At 37.1% G+C, this 22055-nt stretch overlaps 1 protein-coding gene across 1 annotated transcript; it reads left to right on the top strand.

Moving 5' to 3' along the window:
- Positions 1–3846: 3846 nt before the first annotated feature.
- On the top strand, positions 3847–6428 carry LOC107799107 (transcription factor MYB106-like). Its single transcript, XM_075248008.1, has 3 exons — positions 3847–4074; positions 4540–4669; positions 5514–6428. The coding sequence occupies exons 1-3, from the start codon at positions 3942–3944 to the stop codon at positions 6289–6291; spliced, it is 1041 nt and encodes a 346-aa protein (XP_075104109.1). The 5' UTR covers positions 3847–3941; the 3' UTR covers positions 6292–6428.
- The last annotated feature ends 15627 nt before the right edge of the window (positions 6429–22055 follow it).

The raw sequence follows: 22055 nt of genomic DNA, 5'->3' as shown, positions 1-22055 counted from the left end.
TCATTAAGGAGCGGTTGAAGGCTGCTCAGAGTAGTCAGAAATCCTATTCGGATGTTTGTCGAAGAGATTTAGAATTCAAGGAAGATGATTGGGTATTTTTGAAAGCTTCCCCCATGAAGGGTGTAACGTGATTTGGTAAGAAAGGGAAATTGAGTCCGAGGTATGTCGGATCGTACAAAATCATTCGGAGCATCGGTGAGGTAGCATACAAGCTTGAGCTACCACCTGAGATGTCATTAGTACACTCGGTGTTTCATATGTCTATGTTAAAGAAAGTAGTTGGAGACCTGACAATCATTGTTCCGGTTGAGACTATTGAGGTAAATGAAGAATTGACTTATGAAGAGATTCCAGTTTCTATTATTGATCGGCAAGTCCGAAAGTTGAGAAACAAAGAAATTGCATCCTTGAAAGTGTTATGGCGAAACCAACAGGTTGAAGAGGCTAATTGGGAGGCCGAAGAAGAAATGAAGAAAAAGTATCCTTATTTATTTGAATAACCATGTAATTATGAGTTGTGCCTTATGAAAATGCTAAGGGATATTCCTATGAAATATGTATCACTTGTACATCTGGTGTTGAGGGTGTTCCGTTCTGGTAATATAACTGCTTGTGAGGCCACAGTTGGTCTTGTTTTGTATTATGTTACGTTGTTGGATTATGTATATGCTGTTAGGATATGTTTCTGGGGCTCTATGACATGTGGATAGGCCTAATTACAAGGGAAACTCTAGCGAAATTTTTAGAAATTTAGGGAGTTAGTCAAATTTGGGGCTGCTAGTTTGTGGTATAAAACAAATTAAGTTAAATAAGATGTTAATGACAGATTTTTACCCTCATTCGAGGATGAATGATCCTAAGCGGGGGAGAATGTAACACCCCAAAAAATTTCGAAGTACTTAAGTGGTAAGCCCGGTAAAATTTGCAAAGAAAATAATATTTCATGGTGTCGGACTAGGCTTACGTGTTTGAGGATTGTAGAAATTCTTCACGGCGAGCGTGCTTGACGCGGCTCGGACATTTTGGGTTGAATAATGCACCGGAAAGTAAAAAAAAATATTTGGCGAAAAAGTGTATTTATGCGGTCCATTATGTGACCGCAGAATCACTCTGCGGACCGCATAATGGCGGCATAGTGAGGCAGTTAATTGGACCAATTGGAAGCAATTATGTCGTTGACTATGCGACCGCATAACTGTTATGCGGTGCATTATGCAACCGCATAACGGTTATGCGGTGCATTATGCGACCACATAACGGTTATGCGGATCGCATAGTGACCGCATACACAGACAACTTTTTTGGCTATTTTGTAACCAACTATGCGACCGATATGCGGTCAGCATATCGGTTATGCGATCGCATACCTTGTTCCGGAGCTTTATTTTTGGGTTTTTAAAACCCTACCCTATTTCGTTAAATACATTCTTTGGGTCATTTTTGAGCTATTATCTGATATTTTAGAGTGAGAGAGGGTGCCCTAGAGTGAGAAGGTGTTCTCCAATATTTGTTCTTCAATTCCTGCTCAAGTTTTGGAAGATTAAGAAGGCAAGCTCACTAGGTCTTCATCCTAGAGGTAAGATTCTACACCCTAAACCCTAATTTCGAAATTATCTAAAAATGGGTAATTAGCAAGATAATGTTTGGGCATGAGAGTTTATTATTTTACATGCATGTGATATCAAGGGGTGTAGGAAGATTGTTGAACTAAGCATGGTAAAGATTGGGTTGTGGGATGATGGAATCCTCCATAAAAGGGACCTTGAAACCTTATGCACACCTTGTGTTTGATAAAATGCTCAAATGAGCTAGAAACATGATCATCTTCCTAATTGTGTTTCAATTTGTTATATTTCTAAAATAGATTGAAGTTGCTAAGAATTCGGAAATATTTTAAAGTTTAAGGAAGCTTAATTGAGGTATGTTGGCTAAACTCTTCTTTAAGAATTGGAAGTCTCAATATCCTTGTAAGTTCCGAGATGTTGATTATAAATGGAGTATTCCGATAAGTTTTATGATGAAGATATATGTTCAATTTGTATTTCAAATGCTCTTATCATATTGCATTATAAATTGAGGATGTGTCCCAAACTATGGATTACGTATCCACATGTTATAATTTCTAGTCATGGTTTGTGTGAAAGGTATTATGCCAAGTTGTGTAGAGATTGTGACTGTGATATACCTCCACCCGCATACATTGGGGTGAGGCGGCATGACCTCTTTGTGTGGGGATTATGGTATAGAGATTGTGATTGTGATACACCTCCACCCGCATATATATTGGGGTGAGGCGGTATGACCGCTTTGTGTAGGGATTATGATATTGTGGGACTGCACCTCCACCCGCTTACATTGGGGTGAGGTGGTACGACCGCTTTGTGTATGGTTTTGGTATTGTTGTGGCACCACCACCCGCATACATTGGGGTGAGGCAGCATAGCCGCTTTGTGTTGGTATTGGTATCGTTGATGCATTTCCACCTGCATACATTGGGGTGAGGCGGCATAGCCTCTTTGTGTAGGTTCTTAGTACTGTGGTTATACATCCACCCGCATACATTAAGGTGAGGCGGCAGGGCCGCTTGATTAGAGTTGTGGTATTGTACGTACACCTCCACCTGCATACATCGGGTGAGGCGGCGGGGCCGCTTTGTGTGAAGATGGTTATATAGGATCTCATTTTAAATCCTATAAATGTCGTTGATAGCTTTTAATAAGCTTTCTATGGTTGAGACAGTTATTTATATTATTCTATTGCCGCACTGGTTCATCATAATTATCTTGTATTTCTAAATTCTTAAACTGGTGTTTAGTTTTCATACTAGTATTATTCGACGGTACTAACATCCCTTTTGCCGGGGGTGCTGCATCTTTAAATGGATGCAGGTGGTTCCACAGCATGAGACATTGATCAGTGATAGCAGTGCACCTTCTTCTCAGCTGACTTGGTGAGCCCCACTTCATTCCGGGGTCATGAATCTTTTGTACTTTGTGTATTCTGTTTGAGGTATAGCCGAGGCCTTGTTGCCGGCATTATCATTGTACTCTTTTTTACCTATAGAGGCTCCGTAGACATAGCGTGGGTTGTGTATTGGTGCTGGGAAAGACAAACTATGCTATGTTGTGGTTGTATTACTTGTCCATTTGAGACTTTAAAAATGGTGAAACTTATGGTAAGAAATTGGTAATTGCAGACATGACCACTTTATTATTTAATTAAGGAAAACATATATATTCCCTTTATTCATGAATGAGTTTGGGTAGAAGGAATCTAACAGGCTTGCTCGGTCGGGTTCACTTGGTTGAGTGCCGGTCGCGCTCCTGGGTTTTGGGGCGTGACAGTACTACCAGTCCTTGGAAAAAGTAGAAAGGTTCAGCTATTTTATCATTTATTTTCCTCGATAATCCTAATTAAATTGGATTGTAGTTAATTGGCTTACCTAACGGATTGGGTTAGGTGTCATCACAACTAGTCGGATTTTGGATCGTGATAATATATGTATAATTATGTATAATTAATGTATAATCTATACATACTGGTTAGAGAAAGTAAATATTAAATTTGGCCGGCTCTATGTGTAACAATCCCGGAAAAGAAGAAGCTATAGGATAGCAATTTTGTTGAACGGTTGGGATGATTTTCATTGGTGGACCGCCAACTAGAGAATCAGGCAGTTCAATCTCATTTTCTCAAAATAACTGCCTGAAAAATTCCAATATTGTAATTAAAGCTTCACATTTATACCCTCTTTTAACATTTATTTTACATTGCAGCTACCTGTCTGATCACACTACTTATTATTTGTTCATTGGCCTATATCATTTGCCTATATATACTCTCAAACTGGCATTTCCATATACCATATTCTCTCATTTCCACATAAAGAAAGACAGAATAATAGACTTTCTTGATTTTCTCTGTGTTAACTTAGTGTTAAAATGGGAAGGTCCAAGTGCTGTGATAAACAAGGTTTGAAGAAAGGGCCATGGACACCAGAAGAAGACCGAAAACTCTTGTCTTGCATTGAGGAACATGGTTGTGGTAGCTGGCGTGCTTTGCCTGCTAAAGCTGGTAATAATATTAGTAACTATTATTTACACAAATAGCCGGTTAGATTTACTATTTATTTTTTCTAGCTAGCATACATAAATTATATACTGACTATATATACATGGTTATACATCCATATATCATACATAGATTATGCGTAGATTATATGTCTACCGCTATTTTTAGATTATCCATATATCGTACATTTATATATTTTGACACCTCTTAATGAAAATCCTGACTAGCTCCGCCAATGGTTGGGTGGGACTATTATGTTAATTCTCCTAATATTTTAAATTGTGTGATCAGACATTATATTGAACAAACATGTAATTGTTTTATATTATTTTATAATGTGTGATCACCAAGAGTTGAATTGCGTGATCATTTCGTCTAAGAGTTTAAGCTGTTAGATAGTACACTTTATTTACTTAATTATCTTTTGGATTGCTAGCATATATAATTTTGACCTTTTTCCCTTTTTAGATCTGCAGAGGTGTGGGAAGAGTTGTAGGCTTAGATGGATCAATTATCTAAGGCCAGATATCAAGAGAGGAAAGTTCAGTTTACAAGAAGAAAGAACTATAATTCAGCTTCATGCTCTTCTTGGAAACAGGTAATAATTTATTGAAGGACAGTAAATTAAAAAAATGACAGCAAATGATAGAACTCATTATTTTCTGCCATTAGGTTGGGGTCATAAATTGTTAGTTACCTTTGCCTTTGTCACATTCTTTCCCATAGTCACTGTTTTCTTCTCTTTTACTATGCAACCAATAGGCATGATGCAACTAATAGGGTTAATGCTCCTTTTTTCATGGACCAAACCAATGAAAAAATTTAAACAGTAATTCTCCGTCCATAAGTAACTTTTTGGCATTATTATTTTGATTCAAAATAAATATCCTTTTACATAATCAAGAATGAATGAATTTTAATTTTTCGAATTTGCCCTTTATTTACATATCCCAATATGTGAACAATATATAAATTTTAATTAAGAGTAATTTAATCAAAATATATTTTTTTCTAGAAAATAATATTTTCTTAAGGAGTGTGACAAAGATCAAAAAGTCACTTATTATGGACCGGAGGAAGTAAAAGAGAACACATATATATATATATATATATATATATATATATATATATATATCTTCAGCAACTTCGTTATAATAATCATAATTAACATCTATTATTAACTCATTATTTAGTTTTTGATGGAGTAGATTACTCAACAATAGAAGCTATATATCTTTGTCTACCACAGAAAGAACTGACAACGTCAGATATTAGTACTATCTATTTACTACGCACATGTACAAAGTCATAAATGTACATAGAATTCAGCCTAGACTATCCAAATGTTAGATTGCCTAATTAGATACTCTCTGTCCAATTTACATAATATGTGATTAATTTGTGCAACATTAACATGGTTAATTACTCTCTTTGTTATTCAGATGGTCAGCAATAGCAGCTTACTTACCTAGCAGAACAGACAACGAGATAAAAAACTATTGGAACTCACGTTTGAAGAAGAGATTAACAAAAATGGGCATTGATCCAATGACTCACAAGCCAAAAATCACAAACAACATTAATGGTAGCTCAAATGATCAATCTAAGTATGTTGCAAACCTTAGTCATATGGCTGAATGGGAGAGTGCAAGACTTGAAGCAGAAGCAAGACTTGTTCGTAGATCAAAAGATCACTCTAAATACCTCTTCAATAGCACTCGCAACAACAACAAAAACAATAATTACGTCGTTTCGCAACCTTATTATCAACTTCCTTGTCTTGACATATTAAAAGCATGGCAAAGAGCAAGCACAAAATTACCAACAACAAATGACATTCGATCTATTCTTCTTGATGGTTTTGCTAACAAAAACCTCGAATCATCGATACCATCAACGTTAAATTCCTCGGGGAATTTGTTCGTGAACAATGTACCAAGTATTACAAAAGTTGATGACCAAAATCTTCCTTTGTGTACAATCACTTGTTTGGAAAATCCTTGTCCAACAAAAGATGTCCAAACAGACCTTCCAAGTTTTAGGCAAGAGTTCTCAGAGCTATTTGATCTTGAATATATACAAAATTCAGCAAATAATTTTAGTGGAATACAAGTGGATAATTTTATGGGAAGCTGCTCAGGGGATTTTGAAGATAACAAGTTTAATTGGAACAACTTTCCTTATTTGGTCACTTCACCAATTGGTTCTCCAGTATTCTGAAGAGTTCATATGTTGCTACATACTACTACGGAGATCTTAGGGTCAGTTGCTAAAATAAACGGGATAGGAGGATCGACCTGTTCAGATAATTCCGAAGAAAGATTCTCGGTTGATATTTTTCTATTGTTTTGAGTTTAGCTGAGTTTTTTTTAGTGATTATTATGATAACACTTTAGATATGTATTTGTATTCAAGATTTGTATCGCTAGTTCCTTATTAGCGTGAAGTTTACTTTATGAAATGATTGATTAAAACCATGTAGCCTTTTTTTTTTAGTAATAGCGTAGCATCCTTTGTTTTCTTAGGTCAATATTTCTCCTACAGGCATTTGTTTACTATACATGTATATCAAGTGTGTTTACTCTCCCGCACTGCTGCACCCCTCTCTCGTCTACTATTTGCAGATGATCTAGTATTATTCGCTAAAGCGGATACTCACAATGCACACACCATCAATAACATCTTCCACCAGCCGAGTATCAAATTCGGGCTCCGAATCAATTTTAATAAGTTTAAATTATCCTTCTCAGCAACTGTACCTCCTACAACTCAACAAATCCTCTCTTACATAATAAATAGGCTTCCTTATTAATCAATATCAAAATACCTACTCTAACACGGGTAGTACCAAGGACACTTATATTTGGAAAAACCTAATGAAAGTAGCAAACCTATGTCGCAAAGGAATTAGTTGGAACATTGTTAATGACCGAAGTATCAATCTATGGCACGACCACTGAATCACACCCAACTTATCTCTCCGTCAACTTATCCATGGTCCACTCCTACCCACAGACGCATCTCTTTCCTTGAATCATATTATTATATAGGAACCACTCTTGGGCTCTTGAAAACCTTGCCATCGAACTGCCGCCCGCTATCGTCTACTTAATCAACCATACATTCATTTGCCCTCCTCCGGCTACACACGACACCCCTTACTGGAATGTCATACCACATGGTGAATTTACCACCGCCTCCACTTTTTCAATTATATCACCTAACACATCCACACCACCAATATTCCCACACACCTAAATATGGAAAATACCGACTTTACCTAAAATCAAACATTTTCTCTCGCTTGTTATGCACAACTCACTACCCACCTCCTACACCCTCTACAAACGGCGGATCACCCAGTCCATGACCTGCTCACTATGCAATTACCACACTGAAAACATCCCTCACATCTTTTTTTTTTCTCTTAAAAAATCTTACCTTAAATGTGTCGAAATTGAAGTTATCTCATTAGCGGTAATGATACTGTTAATGAAATATGCAAACCTACTATACAAATTTGGAAATACTTCCACATCTCTCCACCAACAGTGGATTTTCCCACATGGATACGCACTAAATGTACCATCACTACACACATAAAGATCAACACTCAACTCATTCTACTCACACATATACTCACCCCACTAATACTTTGGCAATTATGGCTTACTCGAAATCACAATTATTTTCACTGCTCCTTCAAGCCCATAAACCCGTGTATCATCATAAACTTTGCCACAGAACAATATTTTCTCACTTCCATCCCCACTAGATCACCTCGTACACTTATTCCTATCAAGTGGAAAGCTCCGCCCCCATCACACATTAAACTAAATATAGATGGCGCCTTCGACAACATCAGTTCGACAGGAGGATAAGATGGAGTGTTTCGAGACTCCACTGGTACTTGGCTTCATGGATATACAAAATACTTGCATCACAAGGACGCCTTGCATGAAGAAATCGTCGCTCTCTTCCATAATCTACGCATTGTTATTACTCATAATTATCAACATTTGATAGTGGAAACCGTTTCACATGTATTAATTTCACTTCTACCATTAGGGAACAGAAAATACTTAACTATTTTACATGGTTGCAGGTCGATGCTACTTGAATTACAAGTGTCCAAGCTCCACCACACCTTCAGGGAGGGTAATGGCATGGCAGATGCTCTGGCAAAATATGGCAAACAGCTACACCTTCACCACCATCCAGATGCATTACTTTTTGAAACCCCTCCCCCCCACCCACTTTATTTTCTCATCGTTAGATTTTGATGTAACATGAGCTGTTGTTAGCTTTTAAGCTTAGTTTAACTTAAAAGAGGGTGAATGGAAATGGAGGAAAAAATAAAAATTTTATTTTCACTCCTTCACAAAGGGATAGTGTCCCATATTGGAGGAGGAAAAGACTTTCGATGGGTATGTATACAATTGCTCTTCTTCTAGCTCTTAAAGAGTTAAGAAGATGTCAAGCCTCGCGCCGTCGTCGTCGTCGCTCGGCTTCGGCTTCGGTCAAATGATTGATTGATTAATATTTTGGACCAAATTTATTTATTAATATTAAAATTAACGTAATATTATTTTAATCCAAATTAATCGTTTTATAATGATAAATTAATTTTCCTCCGTGTTTTGATTTCCCATATTATTTTGCGTAAATAGCCATTTATATAATGGCCATTTTACATGAACAGTCATAACAGACATTCTGAAGAGTTGCACCTCTTCGTTTAAACTCAACATGTTGGCTATAAATAGCAGACCATTCCCTCAGATTTTCCTTACATATATTTCTGAATTCTCATCTTCCTTTCTGCATTGTTTTCTTACGAAACAAATAACGTAAGTGTGATTTGCTGCCGCCATTTATGTTCGTTGAAACACTGGATTTGAAGTGCCGCTACACCAGTGTGTAATCCGTTCTATCCTAGGAGGAAATACTCCATAACCTCGAGTACTAGGAGGGGATTAAGTTCCTTAAGGAAACACTGTGAATTCATTGGGCTCAAATTAAATTCTATTTCTTCTACATTTATGTTTATACGTTATTTTTCCTTCTCCATAATTATTTTACAAATACAGTATTCTAACAAGCTTAAGGAACTTAATTTTATATATTGTATTTGTGTTATACATACTGTTCTGGAGACTAAAACCTGTGTGGTTTTCTACTCCCTTTTTGGAGATTAAAGCCTTTATGATTTTCTACTCCATTTGTTTACTTTAACGTATATTCTGTTTTGGTTTACTATCTGTTATTTGGAGATTAAAATCCTAGCGATTTTCTACTCCATTGGAGATTAAAATCTATGTGATTTTCTACTCCAGTTTTATTCGATTTGAAGATATAAAAACTTCGTCATATATTAAACGTTCGGTTTATGTCATTCTTTTACAGAAATGACGACTAAGAATGGAAACAAGGTTGTTCCTATGGTGACTGCCAATACATCGACAAGCCGAACAACACTGGCATTGGCATCGGTGATGGTAGGCTATAATCTCGTATTTTAGTCGCTTATTATACTCTAAATCACTGTACTTTACTTATGTTAAGCTTTAATTGGTAGTGTTTTTGCACTTATTGTGTGTTTTATGCCTTATAGGAGTATTTTCGAGTTATGTAGGAGTTGTGGAGTTAATTCGAGCTATTTAGAGCTTTGAAGTCTGAGTAGAATCCTAAGTAATTAAGTTGGGATCACGTTCAGGGGTCGAAAACCAAGTCTGGATGTCAAAAATTTGAAAAACCCATTTCTGGCCACAATTTGCACTACCGCACGGCGGGGCGCTAGTGCAAAAAGTGGCCAGGAATCATATTTTGGCACATTCTGGAATTTCCTACATGCGCATCGCGGTAGACCAAAAATGTTAAGAGTGACTTTCCAATTCCGCTAAAAATGGTAATTTCGTCCGGGGATTATTGGGGAATGGCTTAAATACACGGGAAATCACCATTTTCGATACTTTTCACACATTTTCGACGTAAGGAGGCTAAGGAGGAGTTGGAAGAACACAAGCACAAAGATTTCATCATTCCTTCCTTACTCAAGATCCAGGTTTAGATTGAATTTATGTTTTTCTATACTTTAGTTATATTTGTGAAGAACTTCTCCATATCTATAGAGTAGATCCTTTTGGGTTTTGATGGATTTGGTGTATTGATGATTGTTTGTGGATTATAACTCTATTTTTATGTATTTGAATCATTTTTGGAAGATTTAATTATTGCATCTATATTCACTTGTTCTTGTAACTAAAAAAGGCATAACTTGTGATATCTTTGCATTATATTGTTGGTTGAGTTCATAGATTCATCTAAGTAATCGAAAGAGGCTAGTTGAATCATTGATTAAATCTAGTTAGGAGACTAATTGAAAGAGATTTTCTTAAAGACCGATCCACTACGCATTCTTGCATATCTTCACAGTGCTTAAATTAGTTCATCTCGTGAGTTTAAGACTTAATCAAGAGAGGAGTTTTTGCTGAACGTTTGAACTAATAACAGAGTGAATTTGAGAGAATCACTTGAACATTGGAAATGAATTATCTAGAGTTAGATCCCAAACAATTATCTTGCGCTTATTTTGTCAAAACCCTATCCTCTTTCACTGATAACCTTATTTGCTTCTTTCGTGTTTCGATAATCACTTGTCAATAGTTGTATATTTTAGATTCTTAGTTGAATTTTATTATTAATCATATAAATATCAACTGCTGATTCTCCTGGATAGCAATCAAGCTAGAAACTATGAAAATACTATTTAAATCCAATCCATGTGGACACGATATTATACTATATTATCTTTGACTAGCTAGCACAATTTAAGTGTGTGTGTTTTGCGCTCGTCAAATTTTGGCGTCGTTACCGGGGATTGGATATCAATAGTATTTGAAATATTTTGTAGTGCTAATTCAGGAATTAGCTTCTATTTTTTTCTTTTATTTTTATTTTTGTTTGTTGAACTTCTCTTCAAGATTTCTTTTGTTGAAGAAATCTTGAAGAGCATATTATTGATATTGAACTCTAAAAGATGTGAAGATGGAGTACAACTAACCTGAGAAAACAGTTGAAGAGTTAGCAACTGAATATTATCAGCGGTGTGCTATGTGTTTTAAATGCAGTGGAAATCATCTATGGGTTGATTGTCAAGCAGGTAGATATTCTTCCTATGGTTCATCTTTTTGAACATTCTCACTTTGTCTCTAGTCCGTATAGGTATGAGGATTTATATGGGCACAATTCTGACTCTGGTTGGGATGAATACCCTTATTATGACTGGAATGCAAGCGAAGTGTGACTACCACTTCAAGCGCAGAATGTTAGTTTAGAAGAGTTTATGTATAAGGTCATTAATAAGGTGGAAGAGAGATTTACACATGATGATGAAGCCACTAACAACCTAATAATGCAAGTGAATCAACTAATAAGTACACTTTCAGAAAGGTAATTGCATTGTGATAATGAATATATGGAGGAGATTCCCTGTGAGAATGAGCCTACCCGAGATGATGAACACCTACAAAGAGAACTTTTCACTCTGCAAGAGGACTCTTTTACAACTGAGATGATTGAAGAGAGGCTTTGGTTGATTGTGCATCAATAAAAGAAGAGTTCCAATCCCCATCCACCTATCCACATTTAAAATTTTTAGTAAAAGATAATGAGGAACAAATGGTATTGGACATACCAGAGGAATACTCACATGACCTTTCTTCTTTATTTTCTTATTCTAACCTTGATCATGTGGATTTTATTTTTGAAGATTTACAGGAATATGTAGGGATTGATCTTGTGAATGAATGCAGAAATAAGTTGAGGATAATCCTACAAGAACAATCCACCGCCCAAAATGAGGCCAAGAAAGAAAGAAAAGAGTGGGTCTTACAAATATCCTTAAAGGACTTTGATCTGATGAGCTCCATAAAGAATCCCGAGGAGCGAAAATAAAAAATTAATTCAGAATTAGGGGTTGAGTTCACAAGTTCTAGGAAACGAAAAAAGTCCAGGGGAGTTTTCTTTACCTCTTGCTTTTTATTTGTATGTCATGGGGACATGCCACAATTTAAAGTGTGGGGTGGGGATGTAAATATGTAAATAACTATTTTTTTGTTTGTTTTTTGTGTGTGTTTTCATTTCTTTTGATTGAAATTTTTAATGTCGAATAAAAAAAATATTCTTTTCTTTAGGTAGTATAATAATTTCCCGTTGGTTTTTCTTTGTGTCGCGGTTCTTTTCCAAGGGTGTTGTTTGAACCAGGTGTAGTTAGTTGTTTTTAGGAGTAGGACATCTGGTGCTGTGATTTTAAATGAAAGCAATATCTCTTGACTTTATTATGCCTTGAGAATAGTAAGTGCTTTAGTTGTGACGCTTATGCTCAATTTTTGACTCTTGTATAAGTACCTTAAATTGTATGATCTTAACTTTGCTTAACTGCTTTGACTAGAGTATCTCGATGAGTCCGATCCTGAGTAAGTTATGTGCCATGTGTGTGTGAGGTTTCGTGTATTCTGTGCATTGCATTTGATGTCTAGAACTTGCCCCGTGTGTTTGCAAAGCGAAATAGTAGTTTTATTCAGTCTTGGAAGTAATATAGGAGTTTCTTTATTGAGCCAGTTATATGTTGTTATCCACCTAATTGTTATGTATCCTAGTTGACCCCTTTGAGACTGTAATCCTATTTCTTTGGCAACCATATTACAAGCCTTGCCCAATTGTTTCAATTGACCATCTATTTGAACCTTCTTACCTCTCACGAACACTTGAAATTATTATGAACTTTGTAAAAGTTAAAGTGTGGGGTATTAGTTTGGATTTTGAGTGGAACTATTTAAATAAGGAGAAAGGTGCACTGTTTTATTAAAAATAAGAGCCACTTGAATTGAAAAAGAAAATGAAAAAAATAGTTGGATGGTTAAAAAAGATTCCTTGATTGATGTAATTGTGCGTAAAGAAGTAGGGAGTTGACATATATTGACGTGAAGGTGGAGTTATGGTTTGACATAAGTATGGAGTTTTAAATGGTTAAATTGTATGTATTAAAGTGCTTAGAGAGGTGTAGTCACGTTTATATCAAATATATCCTACTCATCCCACAGCTTACATTATAACCAAATAAAGTCCTACTTGATCCTTGACTGTATGAGCTCAATTAGTAGAGTAGTACATTATGAGCAAGCTTATAGTACATCTTTTGTGGCACATGAATATTATTTCTGAGAGTGAGCGAATTCTTCCTATCTTGAGTTCCTAATTGTTCTTAAATTTTATTGTGTGTGGAACTACTCTCTATTGTTATGTGAGGGCACTTGATTCATGAAGGAAAGGTAATGTCATTGGCCTCTATGTTAGAGTAAGTGAGCATGCTGTGAAAAATGTGTGGTGCTGTTGAGTCAACTCTTGAGGCGAGCATGTTACGGTATTGTGCTTATTCTGTTTGACTATACTTTGAGTGATGAGTTAGGAGAGTTATTTAAAAAGGTCGTGTCTATATGAAGTCTAGTTTGATTGTTGGAGGACAAGCAATGGTTTAAGTGTGGGGTGTTGATAGTAGGCTATAATCACGTGTTTTAGTTGCTTATTACACTGTAATTCACTACACTTTACTTGTGTTGCGCTTTAATTGGTAGTGTTTTTGCACTTATTGTGTGTTTTCTGCCTTGTAGGAGTGATTCTGAGTTATGTAGATGTTGTGAAGTTAATTCGAGCTATTTGGAGCTTTGAAGTCTGAGTAGAAGCCCAAGCAATTAAGTCGGGATCACATTCGGGGGTCGAAAACCAAGTGTGGATGTCAAAAATTTAAAAACTCATATTTTGGAACGTTCTGGAATTTCCTACATGCATGCCGTGGTAGCCCAAAAATGTTAGAGTGACTTCCCAATTCCGCTAAAAAGGGTAATTTCGTTCGGGGATTATTGGGGAATGGCTTAAACACACGGAAAACACCATTTTCAGCACTTTTGACACATTTTCGACCTAAGGTGGCTAAGGAGGCTAAGGAGGAGTTAGAAGAACACAAGCACAAGGATTTCATCATTCCTTCCTCACTCAAGATCCGGGGTTGGATTGAATTTATGTTTTCCTATACTTTAGTTACTTTTGTGAAGAGCTTCTCCATGTCTATGGAGTAGATCCTTTTGGGTTTTGATGGATTTGGTGTATTGATGATTGTTTGTGGGTTATAACTCTATTTTTATGTATTTAAATCGTTTTTGGAAGATTTAATTGTTGCATTTATATTCACTTGTTCTTGCAATCGAAAGAGGCATAACTTATGATATCTTTACATTATATTGTTGTTTGAGTTCATAGATTCTTCTAAGTAATCGAAAGAGGCTAGTTGAATCATTGATTAAATCTAGTTAGGAGAATAATCGAAAGAGGTTTTGCTAAAGACCGATCCACTATGAATTCTTGCATATCTTCACTGTGCTTAAATTTGTTCATCTCGTGAGTTTAATAATAGAGTGAATTTAAGAGATTCACTTGAACATTGGAAGTGAATTATCTAGAGTTAGATCCCAAACAATTATCTTGCACTTATTTTGTCAAAACCATATCGTCTTCCACTGATAACCTTAATTGTTTCTTCCTAGTTTTGATAGTCACTAGTCAATAGTTGTAGATTTTAGATTCATAGTTAAATTTTATTATTAATCATTTAAATCTCAACTGTTGATTCTCCTGGATAGAAATCAAGCTAGAAACTATGAGAATACTATTTAAATCGAATCCATGTGGACACGATATTATACTCTACTATCTTTGACTAGCGAGCACAATTTAAGTGTGTGTTTTGCGCTCGTCAACCGGCACAGGCAGAAAAGCTCAAAAAAGTTTCTGGAATTGATTTCAAGCGGTGGCAGCAGAAGATGTTCTTTTACTTGACTACTTTAAGTCTACAGAAGTTCATTAAGAAAGATGTTCCTGTTCGGCCTGATGAAACTCCAGACAATGAACGTTTTCTCGTGACTGAGGCATGGAAGCATTCTGATTTTTCTTGCAAGAATTATATTCTTTGCAAGTTGGAGGATGATCTGTATAACGTCTATAGTAATGTGGAGACGTCAAAAGAACTGTGGATTGCTCTTGAAAAGAAATACAAAACTGAGAATATCGGGTTGAGAAATTTGTTGCCGCAAACATTTGGACTACAAAATGGTAGATACTAAGTCTGTTGTTACCCAAGTCCAGGAATTGCAAGTGATTATTCGCGATCTCCTTGCTAAAGGTATAAGTCGAATTAATACTTATGTTGAAAGTATTAATTATATTATTATTACTAATAGAATTTTCGTTGAAGGTCTTGTCATCAATGAAGCATTCCAAGTTGTAGCGATGATTGAGAAGTTCCCTTCTTTGTGGAAGAACTTCAAAAATTACTTGAAACACAAATGCAAGGAGATGTCGCTCGAAGATCTCATTGTTCGATTGAGGATCGAAGAGGACAACAAAGTTGCTGAAAAGAAAGGTCGTGGAAACTCAACAATAATGGGAGAAAACATTGCAGAGGGTGCTCGACAAAATAATAGAAAGATAAAGAAGCCTTCTGGACCAAAAAGCAACCCAAGCAAGAAGCGGTTCAAAGGAAATTGCTACAACTGTGGGAAAGAAGGACACAAATCTACAAATTGTTGTGCTCCAAGGAAAGACAAGAATAAGGGTTAATAAACATGGTTGAAAAGCACGAGGATAATGATGACTTGTGTGCTATGCTTTCTGAATGCAACCTGGTGGGAAAACCTAAAGAATGGTGGATTGATTCTGGAGCCACTCGCTATGTTTGTGCTGTTAGAGAAGCGTTTTCTACTTATACTCCCGTTGGACCCGAAGAGACGCTTTCTATGGGAAATTCTGCAATGGCCAAGATTAAAGAATGTGGCAAGATATTTCTGAAAATGACTTCTGCCAAGGTGGTGACTCTGAACAATGTCCTTCATGTTCCTGAAATTAGGAAGAACTTAGTCTCTACTGCACTTCTCGTCAAGAACGGGTTTAAGTGCATTTTGTATCTGATAAGGTTGTAATAAGTAAGAATGAGATGTTTGTAGGAAAAGGTTACCTCATTGAGGGCCTTTTCAAACTGAATGTAATGGTCGTTGAGAATAATAAAATTTTAGCTTCTTCTTACTTACTTGAGTCAAATGATTTATGGCATATATGTTTGGGACATGTCAATTATAAAACCTTGCGAAAATGATTAATTTGGAAGTAATGCCTAAGTTTGAATGCAACAAATCAAAATGTCAAATATGTGTGGAATCTAAGTATGTTAAATATTTTTATAAGTCGGTTGAAAGGAATTCAAATCCTTTATACTTAATTCACACTGATATTTGCGACATGAAGTTAATACCATCTCGCGGTGGAAAGAAGTATTTCATAACTTTTATTGACGATAGTACTCGATATTGCTATGTTTACTTACTTAATAGTAAAGATGAAGAAATAGATACATTCAAGCAATACAAAAATAAAGTTGAAACGCAACTTAATAAGAAAATCAAAATGATAAGAAGTGATAGGGTGGTGAATACGAATCTCCTTTTGAAGAAATATGTTTAGAATATGGAATTATTCATTAAACAATGGCCCCTTACACGCCTCAATCCAATGGGATTGCGGAAAGAAAGAATCGTTCATTAAAGGAGATGATGAATGCCTTGTTGATAAGTTTTGGTTTGCAACAAAACTTGTGGGGGGGAAGTCATTCTTACATCTAACCGGATACTAAATCGAGTACCCATAGCAAAAAGCAATCCATTCCATATGAAAAATAGAAAGGAAGGAAGCCCAACTTGAATTATCTTAAAGTATGGGGTGTTTGGCAAAAGTACAAGTTCCTAACCCAAAAGGGTAAAGATAGGACCGAAAACCGTTGATTGTGTTTTCATAGGATATGCGACCAATAGTAAAGCATATCGATTTCTGGTTCATAAATCAGAAAATCCCGACATTTATAATAATACAGTTATAAAATCAGATAATGCTGAGTTCTTCAATAATACATATCCGTATAAAAAGGAATGTGAGTCGATTGGTGAAGGATCTAAACAACGTCAGGAAGAAACAAAAGAAAGTAAGTCTAATCAGGAGGATCCAGGACGTAGTAAACGTAAAAGAACATCTACATCATTTGGACCATATTTTGTGGCTCTCTTATTGGAAAATGAACCTCGAACATTTAAAGAAGTTATATCTTCTTCGGAATCATTATTTTTGAAAGAGACAGTCAATACTGAAATAGAATCCATATTGAATAACCATACATGGGAATTAGTTGATCTTCCTCCTGAAAATAAACCGTTGGGTTCTAAATGGATTTTTAAGAGGAAAATGAAAGATGATGGCACTATTGATAAATATAAGGCAAGACTTGTGGTCAAAGAGTATAGACAATGAGAAGGTCTTGAATATTTTGATACTTACTCTTCGGTTACAAGAATTACGTCCATACGAACACTAGTAGCATTAGTTGTGGTTTATGGTCTTGAACTTCAACAAATGGACATTAAGACGGCCTTCTTAAATGGAGATTTGGAGGAAGAAATCTACATGGAACATGTCACAACCCAAAATCCACTAGTCGTGCTGGCACCTAACCCAACCCGCTATGTAAGCCAACTAATAATTATCCAATTTCAATAATATATAACATGACCATTAATCAAGAAAATTATCTGAATCTTATACATTCCCCAAGAACTGGTAGTACAAATCATGAGCTTCTAAGAATAGAATTTACAAAGCTGAAATGAAATAAATACATCTTCTGTTTGAAAAGTACGTAGATAGAGTTACATAGACCTAAAGCTACCACGAACAAGAGACAACTACAACTGGGACGCAGGTACATCTTCAATCCAGCTCACATCGATCACAGCGACATCAGAAGCCAACATTTGTACGTAAGGTGCAGAAGTGTAGTATGAGTACAACCGACCCCATGTACTCAATAAGTAACAAACCTAACCTTAAGTTGAAAATAGTGACGAGCTAACACGAAGGTCGGGTCCAACACCAATATTCCACAATAGTTCATAACAACATAGTACAAGTAATAAAAGAGGTATCTCAGAAATAAAATGCTCAGTTCGTTCACATTTCTAGAAAAATAGACATTTCTTTTCAAGTATCTCAGTGAAAACCAAAATCTTTTACCGAAAATGCCAAAATACGAGTAAGTTTGAAAACTGGGATTTTTCCCAAAACTTCTTTCAATAATAAGTAAGATGTTTCATTTTCAGATAGCATGAGGAAAGTACGTCCCTATGCCTACATGTCAAGATACAGGTAAAATTATAAATGTCACCAACACTGGGTAGCAGAAGGAAATGCATCTCTATGCATGTATCTCAAGTACGCATGTCAAATGCAATGCATCTCAATGATATGCTCATGTACTCACACTCTCAGTGTACTGAATCTCCTTGTCTCGCATTATCTCTCACTATGCTCAATGCTCATCACACTCACTCACTCAGCAATGTACAATACCCGTTGCGGCGTGCATCTCGATCTATATTTAAAGTCGACTACGCTCACTAGGGGTGTGCAGATTCCGGAGGGGCTCCTTTCAGTCCAAGCGTTATATCGCTGCGGCGTGCAGCCCGATCCCATAAAATGTAATCCATATAACATGCTGCGTCGTACAGCCCGATCCCAAAATATCAATATAACATGCTGCAGCTTGCAGCTTGATCCCAAAATAGCAATATAACATGCTGCGACGTGCAGCCCGATTCAAAAATATCAATCTCACTCAGGCCCTCGGCCTCACTCAGTCTTCACTCTCCAGTCTCACTCATGGGCTCACAATGCCGTGAAACTAGCCCGACAACAATGATATGATGTATCAATAAATAACTAAGACTGATATATGATATGAATGCATGAATATGACTGAGTACGAAATATCAATGAAATGAGTAAAATAATAGCAAGAAACGACCATTATTGGTCCTAGCATTATCGTTATAAAGCCTAAACATGGTATCTAGCATGATTGACATCTCAATTACTTTATCACATGGTCTAAACACGGACATTCACAAAGTAGGACCACTATACAGTGCCATGGAAACAACAGAGTCCCAATTCACATGGTGCACGCCCGTCACCTAGCATGTGCGTCACCTCAACACAAATCACATAACACGTATTTCGGGGTTTTATACCCTCAGCTCCTAGATTAGAAGAGTTACTTACCTCGAACAAGCCAATTCCAACACCGTGCAAGCCAAGCGATGCCTAAAGATGCCATCACGTGCATAGAGACCTCCGAACGGCTCAAAACTAGCCAAAAGCAATTCAAATGCATCAAATACAGCCCACAGAAACAATTCCAAATGATAAAGATAGATTCCTCAATCAAAATCCAAAACCGGCCAAACATCACACCCGTGCCCACGCCTCGGAAACCAATAAAACTCACAAAATTCGACAACCCATTCAATTACGAGTCCAACTATACTAGTTTCACTCAAATCCGACTCCAATTCGATGTTCAAAACTCAAAAAATCATATTATGAAACTTTAGGCCAAAACCCCCAATTTCATCTTTAAAATTCATTAACCAAAAGCTAGAATCGAAGATAGATTCATGGAATATAACCAAAACCGAGTAGAGAACACTTACCCCAATTCATATGGTGAAAATTGCTCCAAACATCGCCTCAATCCGAGCTTGAAAATGTAAAAATGAAGCCAAAATCGCGAACCCTGGTATATAACATTTTGCCCAGCATATCCGCATTTGCGGAACATTCGTCGCACCTGCGACCACCGATTTTGCGGAAACACCTTGGACCTGCGCTGCTCGGCTTCCTCACCATTCCGCTTTTGCAACTCCCTGCCCCGTATCTGCGCCATCGTAGGTGCGTAAATCCCATCGCACCTGCGACCTCTGCTGACACCCTCCAACTCCGCACCTGCGGTCGAGCTGCCGCACCTCCGGCATCGCATATGCGCCCAAATCTCCGCTTTTGCGGCCATCCTCACCCACCACTATTCTCACATCTATGACCCCTTTGTCGCTTCTGTGGCCATTGCACCTGCACAAACCAACCGCAGGTGCGATCCTACCAGAACCAGCAGCCTCCAGCATTGCACATGAAGTGAAAATGATCTGAACCTCGTCCTAAACTCATCTGGGCCACTCGGGACCCCATCCGAATATACTAACAAGTCCAATAACATAACACGGACTTACTTGAGGCCTCAAATCACGCATAACCACATCAAAACGACGAATCGCACCTCAAATCAAAATCTATGATCATTGAAACTTCAACTTCCATAACCGATGCCGAAACCTATCGAATCACGTCTGATTGACCTCGAATTTTGCACGCACGTCACATTTCACATTACGGACCTATTCCAATTTCCAGAATCGGATTCCGACCCCAATATTAAATGTCCACTCCCGATCAAACTTTCCAAAATTTCAACCTTCGCCATTTCAAGCCAAATTCCACTACGAACCTCTGAATCACAATTCGGACGCGCTCCTAAGTCCAAAATCACCCAATGGAGCTAACGGAACCATCAAAACTCCGTTCGGGGTTCAAATTCACAAAAAGTCAAACTCGGTCAACTCTCCCAATTTAAAGCTTCGACAATGAAATCCATTATTTTAATTCGATTCCGAATAACCTAAAAATCAAAACTGATGATTCACATAAGTCATAATGAATCATACAGAGCTACTCATGCCTGTAAACTACCGAGCGAAGGGCAAATGCTCAAAATGACCGGTCGGGTCGTTACATCCTCCCCCACTTAAAGATACGCTCTTCTTCGAACGTGTCTAGAGTTGTTCTCAAAGCCATCAAACCGCCGTATATCCTTACCATACACATACCCGGGGGTGATCCCACGTCACTCATTCCCATACAGGTCTGATAACACAACATAACCGAAATTTCTCAATGCAACCTAGCCCTCAAGCCTTCGAATCAAATTTCCAACATCCGGAATTTCTTATAAGATCTTAATCCCGCAACTTACACACTGTATAAGTCTGAACAATCTGTACCAAAAGCCATAACCATAACTCAAATACTCAAAACTCAAATACCACATAGCTCAAATGTTCGAAGCAATGATTTTTAATCACAGTAGTTGCTTAAAACAACCAAAATGCCGGTAATAAACCTCATATCAATCAAGACTCCATTATAAAACCTTCGTACACTATCGATGATGAAAGAAACACGTAGAAACTCGTAACCATTCATCAGATCCACCAGTCGTGGAGCTCCCTCTCCTTCGACAAGAACCATAGCAAATTTCTAAGCTGACTTTCGATATTATCCTTCCAAATATACCACAATAAAATCTAATAGCTCCCATCCTAGATCCGACGACTTCATCTTATCAAATACGAGCTACTCTACTGACATGTCACACCAATACTACAAAGCAGCAACCCGTGCAATCCGTGCACCAATAAGCATTATTCCAAATGTAATCAATCACGAAAATGACTCAAATAAGAGAACCGTCCCGCAAGCTCGACGGGTACCACCCCAACGCAATGCTAAGAGCCCATCACACACCGTAGAACCATAACACACGAATCTAACACAAAGGATCATATCTCAACATAACTCCGCCGCAATGCGCTACCCCATCCAAACATTGATGCATATGAAATAATTCAGCCACCATGCTCAAAATTAATAACTACGCGCAATCCGACATCAAGTACTTACAGTGCATTAGCATAACCATGGAGAAGCAAATGACAAAATGCCACACAAAACCGAACGAACATAACCAATGCGCAACCATTCATGTATCAACCAAATACCCATTTCGTGCAAATTCCGCTATAAGGCCCCAAATAGAACTGCACCATGGGTGCATGCAACCAACAAATCAAAACTCCTCGTAGAATAGAAGAGTAACTCATAGATCATCTCAGAACACGAATAAGCTCAACAACAACCGAATGGCACATCCCTCAACAATA

Source organism: Nicotiana tabacum, chromosome 24 (genome assembly GCF_000715075.1).
Source record: "Nicotiana tabacum cultivar K326 chromosome 24, ASM71507v2, whole genome shotgun sequence".
In the NCBI taxonomy this organism is placed as follows: domain Eukaryota; kingdom Viridiplantae; phylum Streptophyta; class Magnoliopsida; order Solanales; family Solanaceae; genus Nicotiana; species Nicotiana tabacum.
This window is presented reverse-complemented; position numbering and strand designations above follow the sequence as displayed.

Coding starts and splice junctions, on each gene's coding strand:
- LOC107799107 (XM_075248008.1), top strand. CDS start 3,942: ATGGGAAGGTCCAAGTGCTGTGATAAACAAGGTTTGAAGAAAGGGCCA. Junction 4,075..4,539: donor TGCTTTGCCTGCTAAAGCTG/GTAATAATATTA, acceptor TTCCCTTTTTAG/ATCTGCAGAGGTGTGGGAAG. Junction 4,670..5,513: donor CATGCTCTTCTTGGAAACAG/GTAATAATTTAT, acceptor TTTGTTATTCAG/ATGGTCAGCAATAGCAGCTT.